Raw genomic sequence first — 17,989 nt, forward strand, 5'->3', positions numbered from 1 at the left:
CCTGCTAGGTTTGAAGTTACGTGTTAGCTCCATGCTAACCTGCTAGCTGTGAAATGGTTTGTAAGCTCTATGCTAACCTGCTAGGTTTGAAGTTACGTGTTAGCTCCATGCTAACCTGCTAGCCTGTATTTACCCTGAAAGGTGTGTAGTTTCACTTTCAGCTCAGTCGGTTTCGTCTGTGCAGCTGTAAATAAATCAGACGCGACTTTATCAGCACTTTATTTTATTAAATGATCATAATTCTGGGAGTTTAATCAGTTCTTTATTGTAGATCTTCCACTGGTTCTGAACATCGTCTCCATCTGAATCTCCAAACCAGAGAAACACAGACTGAACTGCTTTATAAATGAGGCACAGCACAGCCAATCAGAACACAGCTCATTTACATATATCAGTCTTAAAGGCACAGAAACGAATACAGACGGTTTCATTATAAATGTAACGGAGAACTATAAGTTGTATAAGATTATATAATGAAATAAGACTAGTGTAGCCAACTACGCCACTCTGGGAATTGCACCCAGGGAATTTTGAGTGAAGGACACAGTAAGACTAAGATTTCCCAAACAAAAGTTTATTTAATCAAAATCAAATTTAAATCAAACTTGATAGATAGATAGATACACACACACACACACACACACACACACACACACACACACACACACACACACACACACACACACCACAACTACAAAAATAAGCATTTAATATTAACAGCAACAACAAAGTAATACTAGATTGATCAAACTAGGAAGTTTATTAATACTACAATTATTAAAAATAATATAATTAACATTAAAATCTTTTGGCTGCCAGCTGATTCAATAAAATACAATACAAACAAAAAAGCCTGTAGGGCAGAGACTCACCAGGGGAGGCAGACCACCTTCAGCAACACCAAACATCTCAACACAAGTCACCCGTGCAAAGAGAAGCAAACCAAAATACACAAACTCCCAAAAGTAAAGTGAACACAAAATAAGCCACGCCCCCTGGAGCTCTCAGCACCTACAGTACAATCAACCCAACTCAACACCCAAAAGAAAAGAACAGGAGACAACGGCTGCAGTGCCGCTCGGCTAGAGAGTTACTGGGCTTAATCTTAGGCCCCGCCAAAAAATGGCTTGAACTACACAAAGCTGTTACACTGAATGCACCAAGTGCACAAAACAAGCGCACTAGTATTTCTCAGCAGCCAAATCCCCCAGAAAAAGAGGATAACACAAGGCGATGGCAACCCACAGCAGATTAACAGGATAGCTGCAGCTTAGGCTGTGATAGGCTAACATACAGCTGCTCTGACGTTCAGTTAGTTCTTAAAACGGTCACTAGGGGGCGCCCCAGTCCCCCCAAACACATTCATCACACAGAACAGCCAAAAGAACAAACATTAAAACACCAGCCGCCGCTCAATAATGCGAGTGCCCGACGGCCTAATGACCGCTAAACGATCAGCGACGCTTTAAACGCGGGCGCCGGGAGTTTCAAGGCTCCGTGAGGCGAAACGGCGGCTTATCCCCGGATACAGGCCGCTTATAGCGCTTATACAGCGGGCGCGTCGGCCGGCACCACATTCACTGGCCCCACTGATGACCATAAACAAACAGGAGCTGCAGCGCTGCTGGATCAAAGCCAAGAGCTTCAGCAGACGCGACTTACTCACGGAATGAATGACGCGCCGCAGAGAAGCCTCCTGATTGGCCAAGCGCCGTCGGCCCCAGCAGGTGAGGAACAAACCAAACAACACGCTGAAGATACAAGCAGCGCCATGAAGCTCCCGACGCTCCAGACACACCTGCACGTTTACCTGAATGCTGGAGCGCGCGAGGCTCAGGCAAGGACGGTTGAACGGAGGCCAGTGGCGATAAACACCACACACACACACACACACACACACACACACACACACACACACACACACACACACACACACCTCAGAGCACAGCAGTGACCTGGAGGGGGAGGGGGGAACCAAAGGCAGAGACCATGAATACAATCCCAGCACATTAGGAAGCGGCAATATTAAACTGCTACTACCACCATTACTAACAATAATAATAACAATAATAATAACAATAATAATAATAATAATAATAATAATAATAAGCCACATAAAGAATGAAGATAAAAATGATGTAAAAATGAATCTTTACACTGTTTTACACATAAAACCCCACAAACCTGATATTTTTATGGTTTGTGTTTCACTCAGGAGATTTTATTTTAAACACACTGAGGAGTCGTAATAAATATAAAACCCAGCGCAGAGCGGTTCAGTGAATGTGGTGCTGAACGTGTGAAGGTGCGTCAGTGTTTGATCATCAGAGACGCTGTAGAAGGACAGAGAGCCGGCCGGACAGTCCACATACACTCCTACTCTCTTACTGGACGGTCGAGCAGAGAGTTTAGTCTCGTTCTTATTGTGACGGACAGAGTAACTGTTATTAGAGCAGCTCAGACTCCAGGACTTTTCATTCAGTCCAAACACACAGTCACCACTGCCTCCTTTCCTCCTGATTGATTTATATGTTACTGCTATATAAACACCTCCGCTCCACTGAGCCTCCCAGTAACAGCGTCCAGTCAGACTCTCTCTACACAGAACCTGACAACAGTAATCAAATCTCTCTGGATGATCAGGATAGAAGTGGGGAACTATCACATTCTTCACCTTCCTGTTCCCGTCAGACAGAGAGAGACGACTGTTCACTGTGTTTGGATCCAGAGTGAAGTCACAGGAATCTGCACACAGGAAGAGACATTAGAGAGAGAGAGAGAGAGAGAGAGAGAGAGAGAGAGAGAGAGAGAGAGAGAGAGAGAGAGAGAGAGAGAGAGAGAGAGAGAGAGAGAGAGAGAGAGAGAGAGTGTGAGTGTGAGTGTGAGTGTGTGTTCGCGCGCGCGAGAGAATGAGAGTGAGTGTGTGTTCGCGCGCGAGAGAATGAGAGTGAGTGTGTGTTCGCGCGCGCGAGAAAATGAGAATGTGTGTGTGTTCGCGTGCGCGCGAGAGAGTGTGTGTGTGTTCGCGAGGGAGAGTGTGTGATCGCGTGCGCGCGCGAGAGAGAGAGAGTGTGCGTCTGTGTGAGTGTGTGTGAGTGTGTGTTCGCGTGCGCGAGAGAATGTGTGTGTGTGTGTTCGCGAGGGAAAGTGTGTGTTCGCGTGCGCGCGCGAGAGAATGTGTGTGTGATCGCGTGCGCGCGCGCGAGAGAGAGAGCGTGCGTCTGTTGGAGTGTGTGTGTGTGTATATGTGTGTGTGTGTGAGTGTAAGAGCGCGGGTGTTGGTTTGTGTAGTTTTGTAAGGACCTCTCACAGCCCCGGTTCTGGACTGCTTTGCTTGGGGGGGCAGTAAAACCTAATGAGGGGGCATGTTGATTGTCATGTTTTTGAAGCCTGAAATATATTCAAGGCTTGATTTGTGCATGAATGATGACAGCCAAGCTATTGATACTGGCTTAAAGTGATGTATGAGGTAAAGAAATAAAAACTTAAACCCCAATGATTAAAAAATACATGTTGATTATGTAAAAGGAGAAAAAAGATGATCTAATTGTATTTCATTTTAATACGCCCCCTTAATTAAATTGCCATTACTAATAGAACAACTCTATTTCTTGAAAGGCTTTAATACAAATTTAAGTCAAAGCTGACAAATGTACCTACACACACACTGAGAATACTCAAACGTGGAAATAGGAATGAGTGAGAATATTTAGATTATTGGGAAATTAAAATATAAAGAAAACAAAAGAATACAAATTCTATAAAAAAAAGGGGGGGGGGGGTATTCGTCACATTTCTATTTTGAAAAAGAAAAAAATATGAAAGTACATAAAATAAGGAAAATTCTTATCTACTGCACTTTAATGGTAAAAAATCTGGTAAAGTACTGAAGTTTTTATTGATGTTATGAAACGTACTGGTACAATGCAGTATTTATGCACAGTATAACAAATTATGTAAAGACTATAAGTGCAAATGAACAACAGTAATCATATTTTCATTGAACACAACTATAAACCTATATATTGTGGCTGTAACACTCCTGCCTTGCAACGAGAAGGTCATGTAAAAATAATGCCAAGTTAAAAATAACGTAACCAAACAAACTATATACAAAAAATGAAATCTCTATATGCACAGTGTGGATACAGTTATCTAAAACCTTTAGCTGAGCCTAAAGTTGCTGTAGGGGCTCTAATATGGCCAGATCAAGAAAAGAGCCATCGTGAGGGAGGAGACCATTAACAGCTGTCATCAAATCCAGATTTCTTCTACAAAATCTGTTCTTCATTTCATCAATGGCTCTGTCTAAAATTTCCAGAAGCGACCTCCTCAAAGATTGATTTGGTGTATGACATGAGTCACCAGGTCTGTGCCCTACACTGGAAAGCACCACGCTGTCAGTCAACTGTGTGTTCATAGTCCTTTTCCGCTTTGAAGGTGGACTCTCTGACATAGCCAGATCATTCAGGGATTCATCAGTACGTAGATCTTTTAAAGCACTCAGAGATGCACAGATGACCTCCCCAGCCTTACACAGGTCTACAGAATTGGCTTGCAAGATTGAATTGGCGGCTTCAAAATGGCAAGAACTTTTAAAAGGAACTTTCCAATTTCAAAGAAATGATGTTTTCTCATCTGCACTAAGAGCCCTGATGCCTCTGTGCATAAATCAACAGGTGCATCAGAATCTTCAGACACATCAGACAGAACTTTAAAAATGACCTCTTCATTCTGCACTAAGCAATTTGTCACATCAAAATGACTGGTCCACCGGATCTCTAGAAGCTTTTTGAGAGGGGGGGTGTCATAACGCCGAACCACATAATGTCGCTGGAAAAATGAATGAAGTGTGCTAGAAAGTGCAAAAAAGGATTTAGCACGTGAATCTGCTTGCATTGCATGGACCACTGTGAGATGTAGCTGGTGATTATAACAGTGAATGTAGGGAATTTCTCTACCAAGTTTTCTTTGAAGCAGTGTCTGCACTCCACCTTTCAACCCACTCATTACAGCTGCTCCATCATAGCACTGACTTATGATGTGATCAGAACAGTAACCTCCATCAGAGAGATGCTTTAGTATTTGATCAGTTATGTATTCAGCATCTAGCTGATCTAAGTCAAGTAAGCCAATAAGATGCTCTTCTGGAACAGAATTACAGATGAACCTGATCATTAGGGAAAGGTTCTCTACATTACACCTGTCTCGGGTTCCATCACTCTTTATACAAAAGCCTGCTGTGTCTGCATTGTCATATTTGTGTTTAATCTCAATCAAAACCATCTTTGCTAGCGTGTCAATGATCTCATTTTGCTCATCTTTCCATGTATATTTTGCATTCTGAGGAATATGTTTTGCTATATCTGCCAATTTAGGGTCTTTGGTTAAAGTATATTCAAAAAGCTTGATGAAAAGTCCAGCTGATATGTCGTCATTTTGACTCGACTCCTGGGTACCACAAAAAGGCCGTTCATTTACAGCCAAAAACCGAACCACATCCGCTATGCTTCGAACATAGTAGCGGTTTTTCTCTGTCTGGGTTGGACCCAATAGACCAGTGATGGTGTCACCTCTTGACTCTCTCTGTTTCTTTTCTGCCCACAAAGCCAAGCTCGGACATGACTCTGACTGGATGCGTGCTTCTGAAAGCCTTTATCATTGTCAAGTGCCGCTTTCCAGTTTGTATAGCCGTGCTTTGTGAATGCTAAATCTCTCTCATTTTACCCTCAAATATTCGACACGGAAAGCAAAAGCATGCGTCACTTCTTACAGAACACTCAAGCCATGGCCTGGACCGATACCAGCTCGGATTAAAAGCCCGTGCTGTGTGGCCAAAAGTTCGCTCTGAAAAGCATTTAATACTGGCTGTGATGGCGAGGAAGCGTTTAAACCATGAGCCGCGACGGCTCGCGCGGGGGAAGAGCACAGTCAGCTAACGCTGGTGGTGTTTGACATGGTGTGGAGGAGCCCTCGGGTGTGACACTCACACGGTCAGTTGATTGTTTTTAGATCAAAAAACGATGCATTGTAAGTGTTTCTACAGTTTATATTTATTAAATGAAAAATGCACAGAAAGACATCAATAAACTTAAACCTGTGCTAGGAGAACCAAGTTAGCCTAACCGCTAACGGCTAATAAAATACTTTAAGCAACACCTGTGTAAGAGGAAAGTAACATTAAAGCAACGAAAAACCACAGTTAAGCAAATATTACCATGACGACGTCAGTTTAAACTCAGAAGAGTGTTTACCAGTATACCTGCCTCTCGCTCACACTAACAGAACATACACTGCCCAACTGAACTGTTTGGGGCAGTCTGCCCATTTTTATATGACTCAAAGAGCCAATCAGGAATAAGCAAGGAAATATCTTCACGCTGTAAAGCAAAATGCATTTTTGTGATTGGTTCAGAGATCATTTTAAAAATAGCCGTTGCTTGCATTGTGCTTGGGGGGGGGGCAAAGACAATTTGGGGGGTGCAATGGTTGTTTAATATTCATATTTAACTGGCTGTGTTTATTGATGTGTTTGAGGTTAATGTGGTCTGATGTGGTCAGCATGTTCTCGGTTTTCTCTCATAGGCTGTGGCGTATTCAGCCGTGTCCATTCTGATAAGGGAGGTTTTCTTCTGGATCACAGAGGAAACTAAGAACTGAACATGAACCTGAAAGGAGACAGAAAACGTGTCCTGATGCCCTGAAAGTGGTCATGTCTGAGTTTCATTACAGTGGAAAGGTTTTCAGTATGAATGATATTACTCTCTCATTTAGCTGGACACTGGGCAGCCACTTCATTCAGTCCACCTCCTACTTTCTGCACTCAGGGTAACAAAGTATCAGAGGAACAGATGGACTGCAGTCTGTAACTGTAGAACTACAGAGAGAAACTATCTGGTCAGTGGAGCTGATAAAGTGGACAGTGAGTGTAGAAACAAGCAGGTGGACTTAATGAAGTGTCCGGTCAGTGTAATGTGTGAGGACAGGCTGATGTGCTCATTTTAAACGGTTTCCACGGTTTATCTGCTATAAGGAGCTTTAATATGGAGATGCAGGGAATTTAAAGATGAACATTCACTGTGAATGAAAACAAGATTAACTGATGTTTTCATTTCTAGTCTTTTTCTGAAACTTCCACATTGATCCTCATGATCATATATTTACAGAGAGCAAATGAGAAAGACCAACTACAACCACAAGAACAGCGTCTGATGCAGCCAGTCAGATCACGGTTGGAACCACGTTCTGGATTTTATTCCTGTTTCTGGAACGTTGCTGAGACAGATGTGTTTCAGCCTTTACTGCTTTGAATGAAGCCCAATACAGTGTTCTGCTTAATCAGCACATCCTGGCATCGTACCACACAGTCATGTCTGTGTTGGTGTATAAAGTGCCAGTAAACCATCTTTGTCCTTCTAACACAGCGTAATGACCTCATTCCTGTACTGTTAAATCAGCGTCCTGGTGGAGCAGGTACGACCTTATGAACCACATTCTTACTGCAGGCGGGAAATTTTCAACATGTCCCTAAATACGAGCGTCAGGTCAGGTTGATGTGTCCAGAGTTTAAGTTGGTCTAGAAGAATCTGAAGTGATATGTTTAAACATTTCCAGCTTCTCTTTAGAGCAAAGGGAAAGGTGGTCCCTGTAAACACGTTCTAACTGGTTTGATACGGAATGTCCCCATAAGACTTAAAAACCTGCGTGTGTGTGAGTGTGTGTCCTGCAGCGGATCGGTGGCGTCCTGAGACGGTGACCTGAGATGAGCTAACAGCTAATGTTAGCAGCCATTTAGACACAGTAATAGTGGTTTATAAGCTGGGTGAATCTTCAGAAGGTGATAAAAGCCTGAAACAGCATGTTTCTCTCATCACTCACAGTTTATACTCCACACTGCTGGACGGCTGGATGTGCAGAGCTGATAAATGTGGCTGGACTCTACGCTCAGGTTACGGTTCCTGTGTGTTTGTGTTTTGTGCTGCCTTCTTTAAACTATACAGGTGGGCTCATAATTAGAAATGCTGGTGTGGCGTTTCCACAGTTAGCAGAGCTGGACTAAGACTAGGTCACTCACTCTACGAGTAAATAAAGCTGAGCTGAACAGCTGAAGGCCTAAAGGTGCTCTGCAGATTTAAAACATTGACCAGGGCAGCGTTTAGAGTAACACCTGTTCATGATCTATATGTGAGGTCTAGACTGACATTTTAATAAAGTGATGTTTTAATTACATTCGGTAACATTTATACTACAAAAATCAACGGTGGCATTAAAACAGTGTTTGGTTCTTTTACTCGTGTGACGTTTTACACACCTTGTAGATTTTAATATGAACACCAGCTTCATTCCGTCTGTAACTAATAATAATAAATGAATTGGTTTGATCAGATAAAACACCACTGAGTTTTCATAGGAGTTCAGCACGGTCACTGTTACACTATGAATGATAATATATAATATATAATATATATTAATGCTGCTTTATAAGAACAGGGTTTGATTTGTAGCGACTGAACTTCAGGACACTGTCTACACTGAAAGCAGCTCAAACAAAGGTGGAGATAGAAAAGTAAAATAAAAGATAATCTGAAAACTAAAAACACTTCCTCTGTAATTATGAGAGGAAGATCAGCTTTAGGTTTCACTTCTTTGATCTTTGAGGAACAAACACTTTTTATGGCTTGGAGCTGTTTCTTATTGAAGCCTTCTTTTTGGGCTTTTAAGTAGTTTTGGGGCAGTTTCTCTTGTTTTTCCAGCCCTCTTTCTTTTTGTGTTCTTTTCTTATTTTTTCTTTTTGTTTAAACACTCACCTGGACTAAGTACCATTCTGGTCACCCCTCTACAAAGGTGGGACAAAGGGCTGCTGTTTGCCACGGCCTTAAGTAGAGGAGTCCACAGGTGTGCCAGGTTGGGCCTAATCAGCCTGAGGGCTTGTGGGAATCGGAGTTCTCTGTGCTTGTGGCGCCTCGCTGTCGTTGCCCTCTGCTGGCGGCGCAGTCTGATTACTCACTGTTACTTTATCATTATTTATTATTCACTGTTACTTTATCATTATTTATTATTCTCTGTTACTTTATCGTTATTTATTATTCTCTGTTACTTTATCATTATTTATTATTCTCTGTTACTTTATCGTTATTTATTATTTACTGTTACTTTATCGTTATTTATTATTTACTGTTACTTTATCGTTATTTATTATTCTCTGTTACTTTATCATTATTTATTATTCACTGTTACTTTATCATTATTTATTATTCACTGTTACTTTATCATTATTTATTATTCACTGTTACTTTATCATTATTTATTATTCTCTGTTACTTTATCGTTATTTATTATTTACTGTTACTTTATCGTTATTTATTATTTACTGTTACTTTATCGTTATTTATTATTCTCTGTTACTTTATCATTATTTATTATTCACTGTTACTTTATCATTATTTATTATTCACTGTTACTTTATCATTATTTATTATTCTCTGTTACTTTATCGTTATTTATTATTCACTGTTACTTTATCGTTATTTATTATTCTCTGTTACTTTATCATTATTTATTATTCTCTGTTACTTTATCATTATTTATTATTCTCTGTTACTTTATCATTATTTATTACTCACTGTTACTTTATCATTATTTATTATTCTCTGTTACTTTATCATTATTTATTATTCTCTGTTACTTTATCGTTATTTATTATTCACTGTTACTTTATCGTTATTTATTATTTACTGTTACTTTATCATTATTTATTATTTTCTGTTACTTTATCATTATTTATTATTCACTGTTACTTTATCATTATTTATTATTCTCTGTTACTTTATCGTTATTTATTATTCACTGTTACTTTATCATTATTTATTATTCACTGTTACTTTATCGTTATTTATTATTTACTGTTACTTTATCGTTATTTATTATTTTCTGTTACTTTATCATTATTTATTATTCACTGTTACTTTATCATTATTTATTATTCCCTGTTACTTTATCATTATTTATTATTCACTGTTACTTTATCGTTATTTATTATTTACTGTTACTTCATCGTTATTTATTATTCTCTGTTACTTTATCGTTATTTATTATTCACTGTTACTTTATCGTTATTTATTATTCACTGTTACTTTATCGTTATTTATTATTCAATGTTACTTTATCATTATTTATTATTCACTGTTACTTTCTCATTATTTATTATTCTCTGTTACTTTATCATTATTTATTATTCACTGTTACTTTATCATTATTTATTATTCTCTGTTACTTTATCATTATTTATTATTCACTGTTACTTTATCGTTATTTATTATTCTCTGTTACTTTATCATTACTTATTATTCACTGTTACTTTATCGTTATTTATTATTCTCTGTTACTTTATCATTATTTATTATTCACTGTTACTTTATCATTATTTATTATTCACTGTTACTTTATCATTATTTATTATTCTCTGTTACTTTAACATTATTTATTATTTACTGTTACTTTATCATTATTTATTATTCACTGTTACTTTAACATTATTTATTATTTACTGTTACTTTATCATTATTTATTATTTACTGTTACTTTATCATTATTTATTATTCACTGTTACTTTATCATTATTTATTATTCTCTGTTACTTTATCATTATTTATTATTCACTGTTACTTTAACATTATTTATTATTTACTGTTACTTTATCATTATTTATTATTCACTGTTACTTTAACATTATTTATTATTCACTGTTACTTTAACATTATTTATTATTCACTGTTACTTTATCATTATTTATTATTCTCTGTTACTTTATCGTTATTTATTATTCACTGTTACTTTATCGTTATTTATTATTCTCTGTTACTTTATCATTACTTATTATTTACTGTTACTTTAACATTATTTATTATTCACTGTTACTTTAACATTATTTATTATTCTCTGTTACTTTATCGTTATTTATTATTCACTGTTACTTTATCGTTATTTATTATTCTCTGTTACTTTATCGTTATTTATTATTCACTGTTACTTTATCGTTATTTATTATTCACTGTTACTTTATCATTATTTATTATTCACTGTTACTTTATCGTTATTTATTATTTACTGTTACTTTATCATTATTTATTATTTTCTGTTACTTTATCATTATTTATTATTCACTGTTACTTTATCATTATTTATTATTCACTGTTACTTTATCATTATTTATTATTCTCTGTTACTTTATCGTTATTTATTATTCACTGTTACTTTAACATTATTTATTATTCACTGTTACTTTATCATTATTTATTATTCACTGTTACTTTAACATTATTTATTATTTACTGTTACTTTATCATTATTTATTATTCACTGTTACTTTAACATTATTTATTATTTACTGTTACTTTATCATTATTTATTATTCACTGTTACTTTAACATTATTTATTATTCACTGTTACTTTAACATTATTTATTATTCACTGTTACTTTATCATTATTTATTATTCTCTGTTACTTTATCATTATGTATTATTCACTGTTACTTTATCGTTATTTATTATTCGCTGTTACTTTATCATTATTTATTATTCTCTGTTACTTTGTCATTATTTATTATTCTCTGTTACTTTATCATTATTTATTATTCACTGTTACTTTATCATTATTTATTATTCTCTGTTACTTTATCATTATTTATTATTCTCTGTTACTTTCTCATTATTTATTGTTCACTGTTACTTTATTATGAGTGATTTACATTAAAATGTTAGTAGGACAAACTCACGACTTTATTAAGAGCGGTGTTTGTTGTGTGAGGGCTTAATGAGAGACTGGGAAAGGTCTAACATGTTCATCAGTACCTAAGAACTACCTTTAAACCAGTTTTAGACTCTACCAGAGGATTAACACTTACAGTAGGATATCCAGTAATATGTGTCTATTGCGCTTACGCTGCTCTGTGTGTCCCTGAAGTGTTATTTGTTTATAAGGTCTATTCAGGGAGCTGCAGTGAGATTATGGAAGGATTCTTAATATATATTGATGGAGCTCAGTCTTTCTGTATGGTGATGGTCTCACTGTCTCTATAGAAATCAACTCTGTAATCATATCAAACAACTGAAACCTGGACTGACAGGATGATCTAAACCCCAACCTGCAGGCTGAGGAGCTCCCATTTGAACATCACAGCTGCATTTTGTGTTTACTTGTGTGTCTTTATCTTTATTAAAACTAGTTGGATTATCTGAAACATTTAAATGAGACAAATGAACAAAAATAGAAGAAATCGAGTGAGGGGCAAATACTTTTTCACAGCACTGTGAGACAAAAGACTGGAGTTTTCAAAATGCAGATGCTGCACCACTGCACAGGTTAATTCAATTCCATCAGCAGCGCTGACAGATAAAAATAAATGAAATAATCAATAATCAATCAAATATCTCAGTCGATCCATCGCGTACCAAGATGATCTATACCGGCTAAAATCTGTTTATTTGTAGTCGTTTCCATTTTAATGACGCCTTTAAAACATCCTAATTAAAGTGAAGCGTGTTGGAGCTAAACGTCCAGTGCAGTGTCGGTCAGCTGAAATGATCCATGTTGATGCTCCATAGAAACCAGCCGGACTGTAGATCAGCTGCTGACGGATTCACTCAGGAGGCTTATTCGTATTGGGACACAGCCGATTTGGAGTTCACACAGTTAATAATAGCCTCCTTTATCGTTATTAAATTAAACATGAGCCCTTAATGAGGTTTCATTTCTAATTAATGCAGAATCTGCACTGTGTATAATGATCTGTGCACTAAAGCCTTTTATTTATTTATTTATTTATTTGTGGAATCTGATGTATTTTTCCACAATTCCTGTTTTTTTATCCCTGTTTTCTCCCCTGATAAACTACCTGTTAATGCACTGGATGTTAATGCATATGGAGCCTGTGTAGTGGAGCACCTTCTGTTTGTGTTTTTCTATGTGGGCTACGTCAGTAATTAGGATGGGATCAGGCATATATACAAACACCTTGGGGTCCTGGTGGCAGGTTTTGGTTCATTGCTGCTAGGCTAAGTCGATGGGTGTCTTGGTGCCGGCGTTCCGTGTTGTTGGAACTGCGGGTTCAGTCTCGACTACGTTGATCCAAGTAGCCTGGAGAATCAGCAAAGTCAGCACCAACTGCAGCGTCCAGTTTACAGCGCTGGCCTTAGTACCCCAGACTGACTACAGCGTACACCCTGGGCCAGCTGCTGTTCTCTTAGCACTTTAATTATTCAGTTTTTATGAGTTTTAATTGAGATTTAAATTAAATTTAGTGTGTTGTGAGCCACTGGCCAGAGTGGGTGCATTGTTTTAGTTATTATAGTTATTATTTAGTTATTATATTACTAAAGCAATGCACAACTACACTGTTATCCGATTTATATTATTATTATAGTTGCGTACATGTAATGTTTTTTCCAAAAGTAGTGGGATTAAGAATTAAATCACTCCACAAACACATAATCCTAAATTTATTGTAATGATTAATTTGCATGTACAGCCAAAAGTCTGATCCAAGCTCCAAGTAATCAGGCATCAAAAAAACAGGTCACCTGTTGTAGTTTGAAATACTTTGGTTGCAACACTATAAACCGTTCCATGCATGACTTTAACTAACAGCCATCCGCACTCTTCCATATGTATTTTTTTCATCCCTCGTTCCTTGTATCGACTTCCATAGTATCCGCTGCGCAACTATCCTGTGTTTCCTTCAGGAAAGGCACATTTCTAGTTTTTACGACTATTATTTTTCCTTTAGTTATAGTCCAGTCTGCGTGGGGTTAAGTCTAGTCCAGGGAGTTTGGGAGGAATGTTTGGGGATGGACTGCAGTGTTCACTTGAATGGTAGAAGTTTGCAGTGCAGTGAGCTTGGAGTGATTAGCAGGTGTTGCTGGAATGTTTTTTTTTCTCCTTGTTCTTTTTCGTTGAATCGATTCACGCGTCATTGAGAAAATGATCTTCCGTCATCGTCCCCCTTTACTCTAAGTACAGTTAAGCCCAGAAATATTTGCACAGTGACAAGTTTTGGTATTTTAGCCGTTTACCAAAACATATTCAAGATACAGTTGGATAATCAACATAAGCCTAAAGTGCAGACGCTCAGTTTTAATTTGAGGGTATTCACATCCTAACTGGAGGAAGGGTTTAGGAATTACAGCTCTTTAATATGTAGCTGCCTCTTTTTCAGGGTCCAAAGGTAATTGGACAATTATCTCAAAAGCTATTTTGTGGGCTGCATGGGCTGTTACTTCATTAATCCATCCTCACTTAGGAAAGTAAAAGGTCTGGAGTTGATTCCAGGCATTTGCATTTGGAAGCTGTTGCTGTGAACCCACAACATGCAGTCAAAGGAGATCTCAATGGAAGTGAAGAAGAGCTTCATTAGGCTAAAAAAAAGAGCAAATCCATCAGAGAGATAGCAGAAATGTTAGGAGTGGCCAAATCAACAGTTTGATACTGGTGAACTTGTGAATTCAAAAAGGCCTGGACGTCCATGGAAGACAACAGTGTTGGATGATCGCAGAATCCTTTCCATGGTGAAGAAAAACATTTCACAAAAAGACTTCATGAGAGCAAATACAGAGGGTTCACCACAAGGTGCAAACCATTAATCAGCCTCAAAAATAGAAAGGCCAGATTAGACTTTACCAAAAAACGTCTAAAGAAACCTGGAACTTCTGGAACAGCATTCTTTGGACAGATGAAACTAAGATCAACCTGTACCAGAATGATGGGAAGAAGAAAGTATGGAGAAGGCTTGAACGGCTCATGATCCAAAGCACACCACATCGTCTGTAAAACATGGTAGAAGCAGTGTGATGGCATGAGCATGCATGACTTCCAATGGCACTGGGTCACCAGTGTTTACTGATGATGTGTCAGAAGACAGTAGCAGCTGGATGAATTCTGATGTGTACAGGGATAAACTTTCTGTTCAGACTTAACCAAATGCAGCAAGGTTGATTAGACGTCGCTTCACAGTACAGATGGACAATGAGCCAAAACTTACTGTGAAAGCAACCCAGGAGTTTTTTAAGGCGAAGAAGTGGAATATTCTGCAATGGCTGAGTCAATCACCAGATCTCAACCCGTTAGACCATGTATTTCACTTGCTTAAGACAAAACTTAAAGCAGAAAGACCCACAAACAAGCAACAACTGAAGACAGCTGCAGTAAAGGCCTGGCAAAGCATCACAAAGGACACCCAGCATTTGGTGATGTCCACTGGTTTCAGACTTCAGGCAGTCATTGCCTGCAAAGAATTCTCAACAAAGTATTAAAAATGAACATTTTATTTATGGTAAAGTTAATTTGTCCAATTACTTTTGAGCCTCATTTCAGGGGCTTTGCAGAAAAATGGCTGCAATTCCTACACATTTCATAGGATATTTTTGTGCAACCCCTTGAATTAAACGTAAAAGTCTAAACTTCAGTTGCTTCTTGTTTCATTTTAAATCCAATGTGGTGGCATGCAGAGCCCAAATCATGAAGATTGTGTCACTGTCCAAATATTTATGGGTCTAACGGTATAAACCAGGGGTGGTGTAGTCTGGTACACCATAACGGGCCGCCACATATAAGTGTAACTGTATATTTCTGATTGGGCCAAAGTCAAAATATGAGTAATAAACATCTGTAGAGGTTAGCATAAATGCTAATACCCTTAAAGACAATGCTAGCTAGCTTACTTTACTTTTTGGACTCTTTACAAAATGATTAATCTACAAATAGTAGTTGGCTCAATAATATATGGCTGTAGTTTAGATTCTGGGGCAGTCTGTGAACGTGTAATAGTGCAAACATGAAGCTGAAGTTGGGTTCTTCTTCACCAGCTTCTCCTTCAAATTTTCCGTTCCACCTTAAACGACACCACAGTTACATTCTGATGCCTGTGTAAATGTGCATCATTTAAGGTGGATCAGAACATCTGGACAAGAAGCCACCATCAGCTGATTGTTCTCGTGTTCTTTGTGTTTCTCTAGTGTAAATGATGATCTGTTGTTTGTCTCCGTGTTTAGGTATAAAGGGAATAAATACATTGCTGCTGTTGAGTCTGGTGCAGCTGGCTAACGGTAACGGCAGCAACCAGACAAGCAGCACGGCAGGAAGGAGTGATGCTGTAAACATGACCGTGCAGAGCTTCATTTGTAGAAGGCTGTGTCTCTTAATCCAGCTCCCCAGAGCACCTGATCCAGCTAATGAAGGGCTCCATATTTACATTTAAATAAAAACACTGTTGGAGTTTCGGAAAATAATGTCCCAGTTACCTGTTATCCTGCCTAATGTTGCCTTAATAGACACATGCTGAAGTGTGGAACACTGAAATTATTCATTTGACTGTTGCTGACTAAGCAGGTCAATAACCAACAACATGTTCATGCAGATTGATGATGCGGCGGAGATTCACCCCGATCAGTGATGCCCTGCAGCACATCACAACATCCAGACTAAACAGAGGAACTAGAGACAGAATTCCTCAGTTTTCAGAAAGGTGTCTGTATCCAAATGGGGTTAAATAGTGTTATGGCAGTGAAGAGTGGCATGTTTTCCATATTCATCAGACACTATTCACAGTTCAATTAGGACTGGATGACTGGAGTTAGAATCTATATGATGTTAAACGACATGGAGGGTCTTCACTGACAGGGGCTCCAGTAAAAACATCATTGAAGCTGTTAGACAGTCAGAATACAGTCTGACTCAGCGCAGCAATGTGGTCCTGGTCTCAGTTGGGTGATGAAAACAGACAAGCTGCTAAATGCTGTGACTACACATACAAACACAGTTGGGACTGTGAGACTGTCAGAACTGATCGTCCTGTTTTTACAGCCGTAAAGTGTTTTACTCTGTTTTACTTTAAAATGTTTAGAAACTAAAGAAACAGTTCACTGAAAAATCACATTCATCCAGTTTCCTCCTCACAAGCCTCACGAGCCAAAACCTCTTTGGTGTCTCAAGTTTGCTTCTTTAGCTTTAGCACTGGAGCTACAAAGCTAATTTAACTTTAGCTACATTAGCTTTGTAGCTCTAATACTAAAACTAAAAGCAAAGTTCAGACACCAAACCTGTCTCGGCTCCTAAGTTGTGTAGATGTTACTCTGCTGTATAAAGGAGCATTCAGCCTCTTAAACTCCCTCAAGCTCACATTTCATTACGTCTGTGAAGCACTGGGACTGAAAACTTCTCCTCTAGTCTGAACAATAAGCTCCACATTATCAGTCTGCACGTTTAAGAACACCATATGTTATCACAGCTGACCAATCAGTAGCAAGGAGGTCTTCTCTCTAGTCACTCATCCAACCAGGAGGAACGGTGGGCTTTGGCTGTTTTCACCTGGAGCTGAACACACTTTACACACAGACCACCAGACTGACCATGAGAAACTCTTATTCTGGCTTCTTTCTCTTTCTGTTTACTTTAATGGGGTCTAGAATTGATGCTGCAAAGCAGGATGGGTCTTTAGGAGGACTGGTCAGTGATGACCAAACAAATTGTAAAATAAAGGTTTTTATCCTCAAATTACTGTCAGAGGCGTTTTTGAGCTTTAAGTCCTGAACGTCATCTTCAGTGTTACAAATGAAGTGATATGTTTATATGATATGATTAAGTTAAATGGAAATGTTTAGCCACACAACAGTTGCTAGAATTTATAGAGTATTTTAAGATTTTCTTTACAGCTGTAGCTTCATAACATTAGCACTAATTCTTACAGGAGCTACAGAAATGGAGCATAAAGGTCTTGGATTAAACATCTGAATGTCGTGTTGTTTTAGAAACATATATAGCATTTAAGTAGTAGAAGAGAAACTTTAGAAGCCAAAGGAGCACATTCTTCTTCTTCTTCTTCTTCTTTCGGCTGCTCCCTTTAGGGGTCGCCACAGCAAATCATCTGCCTCCATCTTGCCCTATCCATTGCCTCCTCTACTTTCACACCAACCATCTCCATGTCCACCTTCACTACA

The 17,989-nt window shown here is 38.2% G+C and overlaps 1 protein-coding gene across 6 annotated transcripts in view; it reads right to left on the reverse strand.

Moving 5' to 3' along the window:
• Nucleotides 1-206: 206 nt before the first annotated feature.
• LOC108415999 (ribonuclease inhibitor-like) overlaps nucleotides 207-17,989 on the reverse strand; it is a 49,201-nt gene continuing 31,418 nt past the window's right edge. For all 6 annotated transcript variants that reach the window (XM_037543595.1, XM_037543592.1, XM_037543591.1 and 3 more), the window contains one exon: nucleotides 207-2,745. In XM_037543595.1, coding sequence (XP_037399492.1) covers nucleotides 2,222-2,745 — 524 coding nt within the window. In that variant the 3' untranslated portion in view covers nucleotides 207-2,221. The remainder of the gene's footprint in view (nucleotides 2,746-17,989) is intronic.

The sequence above is a fragment of the Pygocentrus nattereri genome, chromosome 12 (genome assembly GCF_015220715.1).
Source record: "Pygocentrus nattereri isolate fPygNat1 chromosome 12, fPygNat1.pri, whole genome shotgun sequence".
Taxonomy (NCBI): domain Eukaryota; kingdom Metazoa; phylum Chordata; class Actinopteri; order Characiformes; family Serrasalmidae; genus Pygocentrus; species Pygocentrus nattereri.